Source organism: Egretta garzetta, unplaced genomic scaffold (assembly GCF_000687185.1).
Source record: "Egretta garzetta isolate BGI_Z169 unplaced genomic scaffold, ASM68718v1 scaffold712, whole genome shotgun sequence".
NCBI classification, from domain to species: Eukaryota; Metazoa; Chordata; class Aves; order Pelecaniformes; family Ardeidae; genus Egretta; species Egretta garzetta.
In genome coordinates this window covers 147,027-163,711 of record NW_009258883.1, presented here as the reverse complement: position 1 = coordinate 163,711, position 16,685 = coordinate 147,027, and the positions used below count along the sequence as shown (strand labels likewise).

General features: G+C 43.2%; 1 protein-coding gene across 1 annotated transcript in view; it reads right to left on the bottom strand.

The window, feature by feature from the left end:
* GHR (growth hormone receptor) overlaps positions 1-16,685 on the bottom strand; it is a 91,504-nt gene that overhangs the window by 63,757 nt on the left and 11,062 nt on the right. The window contains exon 2 of the mRNA XM_035889490.1: positions 9,972-10,051. Within this exon, the coding sequence (XP_035745383.1) occupies positions 9,972-10,041 (70 nt within the window). The 5' untranslated portion in view covers positions 10,042-10,051. The remainder of the gene's footprint in view (positions 1-9,971; positions 10,052-16,685) is intronic.

The window sequence follows — 16,685 nt, the reverse complement described above, 5'->3', positions numbered from 1 at the left end:
AAACAGATGGTTTGAATCAAATCCTATACAACTGTAACTATAGTTGACATCAGCATTTTCACTGAAGTGAATATGAATATTAACTATTTGATCATTAATAGCAAATAATAAGACCATGTTAATGTTTATAGTGATTACCTACATTTGTTTCCCTAACACTTGCAATTTCCTGTTCAAAGTCAAATTATCACAATATTCTTTGTTTTGTGCTTCAGTGGTAAGGAGACAGAACAGAAATTCAAAGAGTATAATGACATTATTTTACTTTGCACATGTTCTTGTCTAAGATTTAATATTTATTAAAAGTTTTTCCTGTTTTACAGTAGGCATGGGTGGCAAATACTAAGCGCCTTTTAAATGAAACATAATGCACGTGGTGTTTGCCAGTGAGGCATATAACTGTTCTGGTTATTTTGTCTTTACAAAGTGAAAACCAGGGGTTTCTAGCAGATAGGGATTCAAGGGTAAACTCTTGATCCAAGTGAGTTTTCAAATTTGCTTCTAAAGTTTCTGTGTCAGCCCTAAAGCCAAGACTACACATTGCTAGGGGAATAATAAACAAACAAAATCCCAGACCAAATACAGAATAAACATATTTCCTTTCAGCATGTTTCTCTGAATACGTTCCGGGTAACAGCTAGGGATAGCCCACAAAAGACACACTTCTCCATCTGGGTGGATCTTCTGCCTTTCCCCGGCCAGACCGCACTCCATCACTCCAGCAGTGCAGTGCCCAACGTTTGCACGCACAGATGCCGGGCTCCAGCAGCCCCCGGAGGGCTCCTGCCTGCTCCCATCCTTCTCCTTCACTCCCTTGGCACCACACAGGGCTGCACTGGTTTCTGTCCTGTCCCACCATGGAGCTCTCCAAGCAGGAGAGATCTTGTTGATTTAATTTCTGCTTGTATGGCTATCCTTGGATGTTTCTGCTGTTGGAGCTGATCATTTGTTCCTTTGTTTCCCCTTTTGATTACTTTTTAATGCATGGAAATCCTTCCATCTTATCCCCTCGCATTTTTTAAGGAACCTTTGCTATGGTGTTGTATCAAAGGCTCCCTGAAAATCCATGTTATAGGGACTGAACAACCATTTTCTGTGTGCGTGTTGAAATCTTTTTTTGAGTCAGTAGCTATGGGTGACAGACACTAAGTGTCTTTGAAAGAAACGTGACTTACACAGAATATCAAATATATCATATTTATTGATTCATTTATCAATTCATGCTTTTTCAATTTTCTTCCAACTTGCCTTCCTCAGAGGACAAACTTTCTGATGTACAATTTCCTTGAGTCCTTTTTCAAAACTGGTGTCAGGTTTGCTACATCCCACTTCGCTGGTGCCGAGGCTGAGAGAAGGGATAAACTCCCAATACACAATATTTAACAGTTTTCTGCTGCATTCATTGCAACTCCCAGGAAAATCTCCTTGACTGACTTAATGAGACTGAAACATGGCACTGAACTGACTTATTCATGGCTCTTTAGATAATATACCAACTCTATCAGCCTACCTTGTGGCTGTTCTACACCCCTTAGCATGGAATCACCCACTTTGTAAAGGATTTTTAATTACCTGTAAAAAAAAAAAAAATCATCCTGTACTTCAGGAAAAAGAAAGTCTTCAGTGCATCACAGAAGAAGAATTCAAAATCCCTAGCAGGGTGACAGTTTTCTAGCTGTTCTGCAGAAAACTAACCATTGCTGTTACTACTTAATTTTAGAGCATGCTTCTACAATGGGTGGGAAGGGAAAGCAAAGAGAATCTGCTGTCTTGTTAAGTACCAGGACTTCTTCCGGATTCAGAAGCTAGAGAGTCCTTACTGGTAGTCTGTAGCTCCGCCTCTCCCCTACAGCATTATTCTGAGGCTATTCTTCTTCCAGAGATCATTCTGAGCACCTCTCCAGTAGCAGAGAATGCAAACAGTCTACGCCAAGTATTTTTATTCCCCAAGGGGAACCTTGCCAAAGCCTTGTTGTGGAGGGCCACACAATGGTCCCCAGCACTATCTCGCTCCCTTTCCATCATCCTCAAAGTAGATAATCACCTGGGTACCAGTATTCCGCTGCAGTGTAACAGGGAAGATGAGGGCAGCAGCCAAGGTTGGAAACAAGCAACTGGGGGAGCCTTTGGAGCCCAACTGACCAAGACTTCTGCAAGGCCGGAGACAGCCACCCTCCAGATGGTGCCTCCAGTTCCTGAAGTACCCAACTGTGCTGGAAGTGCTGCTGCAACCCCAAAAATCACTTGGTTCTGCTTAGGGTGGTGACCAGCACAAAGCTTTTAGAATTGTTCCGTGTGATTCAAGGATGGCATCTTGTGAACTCCTCCTCTAAAATGTTCCTCTTTCACTTCTGATCCCCTGGAACAGCTGAAGAGAACATCCAGGTGTGCCAAAAAATTGCTGAGGTGCACACAATGCTCCCTCACTTATAATGGTAGGAACCAGGTCTGTTCCATGACAGCTGTCCAATTCCCAGTCACACTTTTACTCTGTTTCCAGTCTGATCCTGACTGCCGCTTTTGAAGAGCACAGTATGGAAAGAAAAGGCACAATATTGCAGAGAGCCTCTTGGTCCTAAAAATCTCTTGTATTTGAAATCAGGCAGTGGAAGTTACTGCACAATAACTGCATCATTGTTTAAATTAATGAAAAAATGTTACCCTTCCCATGGTCATTTCATTGTATGCTATGAATGTGCAGTAACAAAGATTTCTTTTTCTTTTTCCTGTTACAGTTGGGTGGTACTGAAAGCAATTTGCTCTGTGTGTGCTCCACTGCATGGAATGATTCATTATAACTCATGCATTATGACTTTATAATATGGATTAGCATTTATTTGCTTGAGCTACTCTTCTTTCCCCTGATGCAGAGTCAGTTTATTAACTGAGTTCATTTGGCTACTGCAGTACAAACTGTTCAAATAATTCACATGGAATATACAACTACTTTTAAAATACCCAAACAGGACTTAAAGTAAAAACTGTAACACAGCAGAAGAGGTTTTTGAGAAAAGGAAGAAAATAGTCCAAATCCTTATGAAGGCCCATTTTGCTATGAAACAAAGTAAGGCCAAGGGACTTGCACAGGAGATCCAGTTTTTCGGAATAAAATGGCAAGATGGACGTTGTCAAGTCCCTATGGATTTGGTCAGCAAAATAACAGCTATGTCCCCACCAACTAGCAAAAAGGAAACACAAGCCTTCTTGGGTGTTGTGGGGTTTTTGGAGGATGCACATTCCAAATGACAGTCTGATCATAAGCCCTCTCTATCAAGTGACCCAGAAGAAGAACGATTTCAGATGGGGCCCTGAGCAACAACAAGCCTTTGAACAAATTAAAAAGGGAGATAGTGCATGCAGTAGCCCTTGGGCCAGTCCAGGCCGGGCAAGATGTGAGAGCACAGATACTCTCACATTGGCCCAGACAAATGGCTTATCTGAAATATATAGTCCTGGCTAGGAAGCAGGAGAGGTAAAAGTAACTCAGAAGTACCCAGAGTCAAGGCCTTCCCTTGGATTTTTGTGCTAGCCATCAAAGCCATGCCTAATACAATGGAAAGGGATGATGGAAATACTACTTTGTTCTCTGCCAAAATTAATCTTCCCTCCAGCCGAAATGGCTTAGCCAGATCAGAGTGGTATAACTTATGCTTCCCCGTGCCAAGCGTTCTGATCCTGGCTCCTGGAACGGCTCTATAGCAGTTTCTTCTACATAACAGAACATATTTCTTGCTCAGAAACAAACTTCTGGAAGTGAGGCAACTGTTCTAAAGGCTTTGTCTGAAGGTAGAAGTTTTAAATCCACATTCTCAACAGTTCTGCCCCTGTCCACGTAAACCAGGATGCACTAAGCTGATCACAGTTTTGAGCAGTTCAGGTTTTACTGCCAGCTCTGCTTTGGCTCGTGTTCTGAACTTAGATAGTGGCATTCAAATGAGAAAGTAGGTAACACAGAGAAAGGCCATAGCAAAGACACACCAATTAGAAGAATTAAGAAGATAAATGACCACAATGAACAAATGACTACCAACCGTATTATGGCACCACTATTTACCAAGAGGAGGCAAAGGAGTTTGCAGCTTAGGCTACGGAAGATTCTACCCTTTCTCATTATCTCTTGTCACTTCCTAATAAGATTAGGATTATTGTATATGCAGATAAATCTAGTCTTCCTGATCACCAAAAAAAAGTATTTAAAAATACAGGAATACCCTTCATGTGTGAGAAATGGCTTGTCAACATTCTGACTGCAATCTATAAAATTTGAGTTCGCCTAATCACAAAACATGTTTTCAGCCAAGACCCCACACAGCTGTTGATCTTTGTTCTGAGTATTCCAAGCCAAGCAGCAAAGTCCTTGGTATCTCCTGATTCCATGAACAGATGGACAAATTTCCCTTTCTCAGCAGAGAATACGCTGCAATTGAGAGGCACCTTCCTGCTTAGACTAAGAATTCCTCTGTGTGTCACAAAAGTCAAATCCATGCCTTTAGACAACATCCATCTTCTACTTTACTCCATGGTGACAACCGCTACCCGGTCAATCCAGTGAGAAGACCCCTCACCTTGGCTGCAATAGAAGACCTACAGTGTGTGGCTGAGCAGCTATGACACGACCCAGAAGAAAGCACACAGAATTATGCGTATCCAAAAAAGGCAGAAATAAGGGTGAGGCTCAGTTCAAAATGAAGACACCTATATTTAGCTCTCTTTATGCAAGGCAGGGCAAAACCCAGTTGCCTAAACATCTGTAGCTATCTCACATTGCCTAGGATATTCTGCCTGTCTTCCAGCCTCTGCTTCAAAAGGCACAGATGTTCTACCCAAAAGCCTCATGCAGATATTTTGGGTAACTAGAGGTACCACCATGTACCATCATACATGAATGAATCTCATCCTTAGGTGTCCAAGCTCCCAACAGTCCATGGAGAGATAGTCAATACAGTCCCTGTAACAAAGAGCAGCTGACGGAGTTGGTTTAATTGCCTGAAAACAGATGTTCAGGTACATATGAGATGCCTGACCTTAGGCTTTTTATAGAGCTCTTTCAGCTTCTGGCTGTTTCAGAATGACGCAGATCTCTTGCGGGTCCTGTGTCATTGCTGTGAATCCCATGCAGATGTCTCGGGTGCCCAGGGGTGGACACGACACTATGACATTTATAATGACACTAAAGCCCTATGCATGTGTTATGGATTTAATCCCCAGCTCTGTAATTGGGAACTTTGATATCCAGTGCACACCTATAGTTAGATGGTTCAATCTGGATCTACAATGCACCCAAAGCATCCAAGTACAATTAGTGAGCAGACACCAGCATAAGAAAAGGACATTTTGATGAAAGTAAAAATTAGATTTGATAGATCTCAGAAGGGAAAATAATTAATCCTACTTCTTATATAAAAATGAGAAAATAGAGCATTTGAGCATAAAAGCTCATACAATAATTAAAAAAAAGTGATAAAAAATAAATACACTTCTAAAATCAGATTAGAAATAATGAACAATAAATTCAGGCTTGTAGGTCTGAAAATTATCATTATACAAACCCAGTTAACTCAAAAATATTTTTATTGTGCTATCATTAAATATGAATGCCTCTCTAAACCTGCTTCAGAGAATGAATTAGCATAGCTGTAATAGTCTGGAACAAATTTTGATCTAGTATAAAAAATGATAAAAGACATTTCCCACTTCTTTTCATTGGGAAGAAATTAGTTTTGGAACTGCTTGAGCTTATGCATTGTTTTATTAACTGGGACTAATTCCCAGTTTATTCCTCTATGTCCTTATGTGACCTACACTCATCAGTTGTAGAGAAGGAACAAGCAGACAGATTTATTTTGCTTCCTAAACATTTTGCAATCTGTGTCTGGAGCAATTCCCCTCAACCACTCCTAATGTCAGCAGGTATAGTAAATCAAAATGCCTAGGTGTATGCTGAGTAAGTATTTGAAACACCACAATTACGTTAAGGTAAATATATCAAACACAAATTGTGCATGTGTACATGAATATAAGCTCTTTTTTTTTTTTTCTTGAGCAACAACTGATATTGCACAGATGTACTCAGGAAGCATGAAAGTACTTTTTCTTGTTCATGCACCTAATTAACTAAATTAAACTAAACGTTCAAAAAATCACACAATTCCCCATCTTTAAAGCAACCTAAACTCTTAGAAGTGTTAAGTTCTGTTGACTTAACAAAAATGTCTTTATTAGCTGTGAAAATGGGCCTCGTGTTTTCCAATCCCTAGGGCACAAAACCCATTTACCTACAGTAATTACACACCTATTAGAAATTACCCTCCTGTTATTGTGGCCCTTACACCTTCTTTCTACCACTGCCTCTGTTCTGCCCACACCCTGTGGGTCAGTCTCCCCTGGTAGGAGGCTGCAAGTCCCAGACCTGCTCAGCTCCGGATTATACTCGCAGACCCTATGTAGTAGATGGGCTTGGTCACTTCACGCTTGCCACAGCCTCAGTTCAAGGAGCCGGCAAGCCAAGCTCTTTGCAAAAGGAGAGGATGAAAACGAGCTAAATCAATGAAAAGCCTCCAGAATAACTTGGCACCAGCCTGGAGACAGCAAAATAGGTGACTAAATGTCCAGTATCTGGTCTCGAATGCTGTGCAGTTGCCTGGCCAACTGCTGGCCTCACCCCCGCTCTCCCGCCAGGAGGAAACACGTATGGGATTTTGCCGTGTGCCAAGGGTGGATCCAGCCCCGCGGCATGGAGCCAGCTCAAAGCACAGGCTCTTGTAAGGCTGAATGTAAGCTTTACTTACTTTCAAGACATAAAAGCCTTCCATGTACAAGTCAGTATTCCACTGTCTCAGTAACGTGCGTTGGTGCAAGACTAGCAAGTATGTGTAATTTTTTAATGTGCTGCCAGAATAAATACAATTACCGAAGTGGATTTTTTAGGGAACCGACACCGTAGATCCAGTCCCTCAGACAACGTATCAGATATGGTACAGGCACGGAGCACAACTAATTAAGTTTATAGGAAGGCCTCAGCAAGACTGTGCTGGGCAGAGTAAGATCATCAGGATTCATCACCAGAGCGGGGCTGGCTGCTCACGAGAACTTTTGCAGGTACAAGTACCTTCACACGGGGGAAAAAAAAGAACAAAACAGCTAATAAACAGATCTCATCTAACAGTCTGTCTTAAATCATACCGAATGACAAATGCACGTTCTCTCATGCTGTTATCTAAAATAGTCCTGTTCGACTTAAGTCTTTCTCATTTGATTTTCTCAGCTGAGCATTTCCCCTACTCAGAATAAATGTGTTACAGCATTAGAAGCAGTTTAGTGGTTAGAAATTTATGCTCTGTTCCCTTCACACACACAATTCATTAATAATGCAGCAAATCAGGACATATATATTTAGTATTGTGTATTGGATTCAAGCACAGGAACAAAATGAAAATGTTCTTCATTTTTTGGTTCTGAAGGTAAGCTCATGGAAGTTACTATTTCATGAGTATAGACAAAGTCACACTAAGGTGATGTTGCGGTTAAGTTTTATTTATAACACAGATTTTTACTGAACTTAGGGCATCTGGACCACACCTCACCTGCCAAGGACCAAAAAAATCCTCAAGTGCTCTTAAACATCAGGAGAGAAATCAATGGGTCCAGCAGACTGCATCTGGGCAGGGATTATTTTTGTCTATTGAGCGAATGTACTGCAAAATGCAGACACTGGGGGGGAAGGATCAAGTCAGAACACATTCATTTTTGTTCTACCAACCATTCTGTACGAGGCAATGAAGAGAAGCTGGTACATGTCTCATATTTCACTGTGAAATACCGACTTTACACATTTCAGCAGAACCAAGGAGGAATTTGCAAATTTTATTTCCATTCATAGGTCTAACTAAACAGATTGGTACACAAAGGGGGAAAATTAGTATATAGCTTTATTCTTCAAACTCCTATCAGAAAATTCCACTTCTTTTAACCAGATCAGAAGACAGAGAAGGATTCAAAACACATTAAATAAAGGCCCCACATTGTTTCAGCCCAATTCTAATATGAAAATAAACATTTCACTGCCCCACACTTCTTAAATAGGCACACTCGTTTCCCATGGGACATGTTGGTAGCAGAATGAAAGTATTGCTGCAAGTAGGAAATGAAAGTAGGGAACAAAAGTGAAAACTTGATTCATTCATTGCCTTCAATGGTCAGATACACTAGGAACTCAAACCAAATTTGGTAAATGTTAAAGAAAAAGCCTTAACTACCAAGGAAGAAGAGAATGTTACAGATTCTTCTCCTGATAACACAGAGGACAAGAGTCTGAGCCACACACATAGAAGTAAATAAACAGAAACTTGTGTCTTCCCTATCCAAACCCCTTTTTTAATAAACAAAATTAACTTTAGGGAAGAATTATCTGAAAATTGATCATCTGAGTTCTAATTACATCTTATTTCAGCTTAATGTCTCCATTAACCACAAAATAATGACCCTTATCTCTCTCCAGTGCTTCTGCAAATATGGACATCTAAAAGTTTTAAGTATGCAACTCCAAGAAAATTCAGAACTGTATCAGGGTGAAGGAGGATGATTAGACTTTTAAGCTGTAGGACAGTTATGACTGCAGGCAACTATGCCACAGCCCTTTGGTTTAGTGCCATATTCTAAAACTAACACTAGAAGGGCTAATGAAACATGGCTTGCAACTCTTTAGGCATATAATTTGCATTCAGTAGCACCTAAGTATGGAGCTAAAGAAAAAAAAAATAATAAATTGGGAGTTGTCAGAAATTTTAGTTGAAAATTTTATCAGTTTTTTTACAGTTTGCTGTGGAAGGTCTTTCCACCCCACTTTTTCCAAAATTACTTGTCAATCTGCCCTCTCTGGCTTTCTATGCTAATGCTGATTTTGGCTAGGAGGTCAGGAGGGACACCTCTTTAAGGAGCCACCCTTCTGCAGCTACTCCCTGGATCTGTGAGAAGGGGCAACATGTTTGCATAAAATTAGTGATTATGGAAAACTGTTACTGCTCTCTCCAAATGCCAGGACACAACAGAGCTGACCAGGTTAAGTTGCATTTGTTTGCAGGAGCAGATCATAAGCAACATAAGCAGATCAGTGTGACACAACGTAGAACTCCCACTGGCGTTAATGGGAATTTTTTATTCTAAATGAGTAAAAGACCAGTCCCAAAGGACCCACCAGAGTCAGGACAGGCCTCTGGGTGATACAGAAATTGTTCTAAATCATTGCTGGTTGCAACAAGAAAAAGCAACAGAGGTAGCTCAGCTGGACCAAGTACTTTCCAGCCTGGCATTTAATTCAGAAGGTGGAAGAATTGAGGCAAATAAGGACAGGAAGGAGAAGAACTGTGGAAAGGATGTGCATTCACAGCTTCTCCTCATTGAAAACGTTTCTGCTGGCCACCCACAGATGGCTGGTTGAGGGTACATGTTCTTTTCAAATCTCTTTAATAACCTCGACTCAAGAATTTCTAAGTGTGTTTCTTATGAAACTTGTTCATATTGGCCTCAGACCCAAAGCGTACAGTTTTAAAATGCTTCCTCTTTACTTCCCAGTAGTTCTACACTTAACACAAGAATATACTAAAAAGATTTGTTAAAGAAAAAAACCACCAGTTTCTATTAAAAAAATGAACCCCATACAATTCTTTCATAACTTCAGTACCTGAGCAAAGAAAATCCAGATATCTAACACCAACGTTGATCCATCTTGTTTACACATCACACATCTATGCTGTCTGTGAAATTCACCTTCATTCTGCAACACATCTCATTCTCATCCACCACTTTACAACACGATTAACTGATACATATTTCACATTTCACATTACGTACCCAGGTTACTGCATCAAGAAACTTGCATAGTCCTGACCCATATAATATAAAATACTCTTTATATAAAGCTATGTACATATATGTACACACACAAAGGCAAAGAAAGGTATCATAAAACTTACCATCACTTGCAGAAAGTGAGTAATTTGCACAGACCAGTGCCAAAGTAAACAGCAGATGCCGAAGATCCATACCTCTAATTCTGTAATAACAAAAGACAATGTGAGAGTTTCTTCATAAACTAATGTTACTAACTAATATGACATGACATTTAAACTATTATCTAGTTTTATTGAATTTATGATTGGATTTAAACCAGAAGTAGTCTATTTCATTTATGGTTTATTGCCTCATAAAGTCATGCATCATCTTGCAGTCCAGGACAGACAGTAAATACTATTTTTACAAGAGAACTAGCTTATGGGTTTCTAGTTTATTTAATATAGAGGGGGGAAAAATAAAGTATTGTCAATCTCTAGCCTGCTTCCAGGGAATAGCTAAATTCCCCCCACACATCCCACTTTGGGGGATGGATCCCAATGACGATCCTAGGCTAAATGTGAAAATAGGAGAAGAACAGTATCTCTTTCAGGGAACAAAAACATGACGATCCCCTTTCCAGCTCATGCTCCTCTGAAGCTGTATTCATCTTCGCATACCACGTATAACCCTTCCCGGGCCTAGGACTACACGCAGTAAAGCCGAGCGGAGCGATGCGGTTTAAGAAGCCAGCTCCCACAGCAGAAAGGCAAAAGGCTTTTGCAGAGACACTCCAGCCTGGTACCCACAGCCACTGCTTGCGGCAGCAGCGCTCCGGGAGCGGAGAGGGCAGCAGGAGCTGCGGGGCTGCAAGAACGAGAGTAACCCAGGCTAATTCCCTGGCCTGTTCCCTACTGGTACCTTGCACGACCCCCAGCAGCCGCCCCCGCGCCCCAGCTCTGCCGCGCTGCTCCCTGGGGGCTGCCGGGGAGGCTGCCTCACGTTGGAAACTTCTACCTGTGTCATTTCTGAGAAGGCACCTTCCAATGGAGCCGAACACATCCACGCAAGCTTTACAACCTCCAAGCATACAAGCTTTTACAATCCAAGCATAACCCAAAAAGCTTTTACAACCTCCTCCAAAAGCACGCTCCTCCCTTCTCCCTAATTCACCTGCGCCACACAGACGTAGCCTACAACCCCATCCCACCATCCTGTTTGAGGGATGCTACTTTGCTCCTTGCCTGATAACATCTGATATCAATGGGGAAGGGCAGAAGCTGGGATATGCTGGACTCGCGGGCAGTGCAGCCTTCTGCACAAAACTGTATCGTGCCCCCAAAAACTCATGAGGTGTCCATATGTAGCAGGGGGAAATCACGACATACCATGGATTTACAACCATGCCAGTGGAGCACAAAGATTAGTGCAGGCCTTCAAAACCAAAGCTGCAACACCGAAATGAACATGAACGCTGACACAGGCGGCAGTTCCTTGTCCTGTGGCACAGAACTGCCAAGATGCACTGATACCCCAGCTCAGTGAGGCGGCGGGGGGGGGAGAAAAATAATAGCCCTGCTTTCAGATTTGACTGCAAATTGGTATGACAAACCTTGATTCTACATTGCAGTATTTTCAACTAAACATTTTCTTTCTTCATCTAACAGGAGATTAAATCACAAGTGCCCAAACAACCAAGCCCATTAATGAGTAACAATCCCTAAGTGGGTGTTGCCAATTAACAACCGATGTTCTCAAATCTGGGTATCAAAAACTAGTCAATCTCCTTGTAGAGTTAGCAAAGCTTGAATTTAGTCAGAAGCTGCAAAACACAAGCATGCCAAGTACATAAAAGTATGGTAACACTGAATTTAAAAGATAATTCCCTCCTTAATTTTCTTTCAGATTGAATCACATCACAGAAAAAAACCCCAGAACTATTACCAACTCCAGATTTCTCATTCATGCTGTTTAGCACAAAACTTGAAAATCAGAAGCTATTTCTCACACCCTCGTTAACACAACTGCTCAGTAATTCTCAAGTTTCAGGCTCAGAACCGGAGGCATTTACTCCAACCGCTCTAGGCTAGCGGAGCCTAACCCAGAAATGCGCAGGCAAGCCAGGGGATGCTCCCCGCCATACCCAGGCCACGGCAGGGACACCCAGCCATGCCACCTGGGTGCCCTGTGGCCAGCCGGAGCGGGCACGGGGCAGCCGCACGGAGGGGAGAGCTGGGGCAGCTCTGGGGACCTGACCGACCCCGGGCAGGGCTGTCCCCTGGCCAAGTAGGCACGGGTCTGAAGGCAACTCCACCGTTCTCAAGTGGACAGGGAGGAAGGAAGGGGCACGGCGAGATTAGGGAGGATTTGGGGTGGTGTGAGAGCGAGGCAGGACCTGGGGAGCAGGAGGAGTGAAGGCTGCAGCTGCTGGAGCGCACAGGGCGGGAAAAAGTTCGTAAAGCAAATCACAGGCCAACAATCCTCTTACTCTCAGAGAGGAGCTACCCTGGCACAGCATGAGGTTCATCCGAGATCAGCTACATTTTCAGCTAGCTCAATTGTTCCCCTGCTCCATCTGTACTCTTGTTTAGAGGATTCTTATTGTCTCTTGTTAATAAATCTTGTACAGAAACACTTCTCTGTATTCGTCAATTCCTCTCCTCTTACACGACTTCTCCCCCGTCGAACAGCCCCCCCCCTTCCCTTCATTCCTTCCACTTTCAGGCCTGAGCACAATGTCACTTTATTTACAACCCTCCTGCTCTCTCCCTGTTGCAATACCCAGGCATCCCGTGCTGCCTCCCTGTTCACACTTCCCTGTTCTCCCAGCCTCTGCTGATCTTCCTACCACTCTCCTCCAAGCTTTCCTACTTCTTCCTGCCTAAACAACAGCCACAAGAAAAGCCCAAACCCTCACGGGACCTCTCCTGTGAGAACAAATGCCATCAGCAGAGTCCGTCACTCAGAGCACATCCATGAGCACCATTTCATTTTTCTGCACTGAAAAACTCCATGGTGGGACCGGGATCATCCCCCACGTGCAGCTGTCACAGCATGGTCATCCTCCCTATCCCTGTGCTGTGACTGGCAGCCATCTCAGCTTCCTCCCAGGAAGGCCTGGAAACACATCCCAGAGGTCAACCATCACATTCAACATCAACAAGGTCTTGCTGCTGCAGATGAGAACAATCCCATTCCAGTTACTGCTCTTCCTCTTGCGCTGGCACGCTTGTTTACATACCTGCACACAGTGACTGCCATCAAGAAATTGTTCCAGTTAAAATGATTCCATTTATTGTAACAAATCTGTTTGCCGACCAGCTTTACCAGGACTCCACAAAGACACATCCCGAGAGTGGAGCTGGGGCAGCACATGCATGGGAATGAGCAGCCAGGGTGGAGGGGAGGACACAGACACCCCTCCAGCAGCAGCTAAAGAGCAATTCTGTAATTATTGGGAAAGTCCCTGCTGAGCCACAGACCTTGCCTGAAACATCTAGTTTTCAGAAACAGGGCACAAGATTGATTTACATTCCTAAACCTCAGAGGTGACCAAAATTGCTGTTTAATCCCTTGCCTTTTTACTAGTAAAATGCGGTATAGAAACATATGGTGCTTATTCTGTGGATTCTCACAAATGCCACTATCTCAGTCTCTGCCCTGCCTAAATCCACATGGGATCCTCCATTGACTTATCTGTCCAGACAAGTTGCACATGGGAGAAAAATCCAATTGGCATACACTGAACATGCCTAATGCAGACAGGCCTGAGCTCAAAAATGGTAACTGCTCTCACTTCAAAATACAGCTGGGCCATGCTCCACCTTTTGTACAACAGCCTCTGGGAAGGGTAAGCTATGCCAGCCTCCTTGGAGCTCGAACCCAGAGCCCTTGGGACAGGGCTTATAGTCAAGGTCTCTCCCAGGCAAAAGGAGCTCTGCACCCAGCACATATACCAGCTCTGCTGGGCTGCAAGTACGGCTACCACTTCTAGAGCTACCAGAGGCCAAGGGCACGGCCGTCATGGCTCTAGTCTCATGGGAGAAAATATGGTGCAAAGCAGGAGCTGCCCCATCATGATACAGCTTTTGGTGGGACAGAATAAAATTTCTGAGAAGAGTCCTCTCAAGTGCTATCTGCTCCACCATCAGAGAACCTTGCAGAAAGTCTCACAAATCTGTCTTGTAACCACCCGCTGTCGTTCCTCTAAGACACTCTTGCAAGCTCGCTGTCAACAAGAATAGCATTGTTCGGAGGCTGCAGCGTTAACCTAACAAGAGACAGCTTCTCTGTTGGCTTTAGGACAAAACAGACCTTTTACAGTCTAGTAATATATGCCTCCCAACACCTACCCCTGTGTACCTATGAAAGACAAATGCCACTAATCTGCAGATGACACCAAGCTGAAGGGTGTGGTTGACACACCCAAGGGATGTGATGCCATCCAGAGGGACCTGGACATGCTTGAGAAGTGTGAACCTCATGAGGTTCAACAAGGCCAAGTGCAAGGTCCTACACCTGGTCGGGACAATCCCTGGTATCAATACAGGCTGGGGGAAGAAACGATCGAGAGCAGTCCAGCCAAGAAGGACTTAGGGGTACTGACAGATGAAAAGCTGAACATGAGCTGGCAATGTGCACTTGCAGCCCAGGCCAACCGTACCCTGGGCTGCATCAAAAGCAATGTGGCCAGCAGGTTGAGGGAGGTGTCTCTGCCCCTCTACTCTGCCCTGGTTAGAGCCCCCCTGCACTGCTGCATCCAGCTCTGGAGCCCTCAGCACAAGAAGGACATAGACCTGTTGGAGTGGATCCAGAGGAGGCCACAAAAATGATCCGAGAGCTGAAGCACCTCTCCTGTGAGGACAGGCTGAGAGAGTTGGGCTTGTTCAGCCTGGAGAAGAGAAGGCTGAAGGAGACCTGACTGCGGCCTTTCAGTACTTAGAGGGGTCTTGTAAGAAAGATGGGGACAGGCTTCTTAGCAGGGCCTGTTGCAATAGAACAAGGGGTAATGGTTTTAAACTAAAAAAGGGTAGATTCAGGCTAGAAAAAAGGAAGACTTTTTTACAATGAAACAGGTTGCCCAGAGAGGTGGTAGATGCCCCATCCCTGGAAACATTCAAGGTCAGGCTGGACAGGGCTCTGAGCAACCTGATCCAGTTGAAGATGTCCCTGCTCATTGCAGGGGGGTTGGACTAGATGACCTCTAAAGGTCCCTTCCAACACAAACTGCTCCATGATTGTATGAAAATAAAGTCCCTGGTATTTAACAGAAAAAAATTTTCAGTGTCTGTAACATACAGTATTCTAAGGAATAATAGTCTAACCCAACTCCATCAGTTTGTAAGAATGAAGAGAGCTAAAACCAGGGAAAAAAAAAATTACAGCAGCTGACTGTCCTCAAGCCAGCTGAAACTTGACCACAGGAACATTTGGCTAGAGGTCAGCTCAGGCTAATTGCTTCAGTACAGAAAGGGAGCCAGGAGTTATAAAAAGGATAAAAAAAATTCTTGGCCCTTTTCTATAGCGATGTTGGAGTAAGGTCAGTCACAAGTGAATTTAAACATGACATCTCTCCAGTGGGACATGAACATAGTCAGCATAAACAGGCAAAACTGGGCTAAGAAAATCCCTGAGAAAAGGAATTGTTTAGTCACAGCTTATTGAGTGGTTTGCATCTACTCTGGTCAGGTAATAGCATTAACATTCAGAGTAAACCATAAGGAGTTTTGGTTATAAACAAAATTCTTGTTTGAAGTAAGATCTTTAAGTTTAGATAACTCCTGAACCTGAAGGAAGGAGAAGGACATTACACTTCATTAAACTGCACCTAAGAAGGGACTTCTGCTTTTGCCATCTCCATTAACTCACTACACTCCAAACATGAGAGCGTTTTTTCCCCTGCAACCTCCTCCAGTTCAGCACTGCTTGCCAAACCAGCACGCGTGCAGCTAGTCCAGAACCAACGGTGGCCTCTCTGCTGCAAACCAAACCACAAAATTATTGAGCGAAGGATTAAAGCTGAGGAGCTTTACTGTACATCACTACGCTTTATCATTCCATCAGATCACAAACAGGCAAGGACACAAGAGCGTACAATGCAGACAAATTCACAACAATACATCCACCACCGAGTAAGAACAAGTGCTGAGAAGGGAATGCAACTCCAGGCTCTCCAGATCTGTCCTGAACCTTGTTTATGCAACTATCAAATATGTACATACATACGTAACATTGCAGAGTTTTTCTGGGCAGAAGGCCTTTATTTTTCACAGTGTAGATGTTCCTTACAAGCAAGATTAGCGACACCAGGAGAAAATCTTCTTTCTGTGCTTGTGTAAAAGCATTCGCGCTGGTTTGGTTGATCATGCACAGCTGAAATCACTTTGCCTGCTTACCCTCGTTCCCCTGAATGCCAACAAGACAGAGTCATTCTGCAGATGAAATGAGTTACAGCCCTTCAAATCAACACAATCTAAAACTGCCACAGACCTAAAGACTTCTTCCCTTGCTTGCTGATACTACAGCTTGATTGAGTCATCAGCAGCACTTGGATGAATGCCTGTTTTTATAGAACCCTTCTCAGTGCTGTATACTCAGCCGTGTTAGGAAACAGAAATAACAAATTGTCACAGCTGATATGAATAGCACACCATTCACCTAGCATGTGTGGTTATCTGGGATATGAAAAGAACAAGGAATAATACTGTAGAAGCAGAAATTATGTACTGCAAATAAAAAAAACCCCACAACAACCCTCATAAAGGGCACATTTCAGACAAAAAAATGGCAAAACCTAACAACAAAAGATAGCACCACTGGAAAAGAATGAAGGACTCTGCATAAAGCTGAGCTTGTTA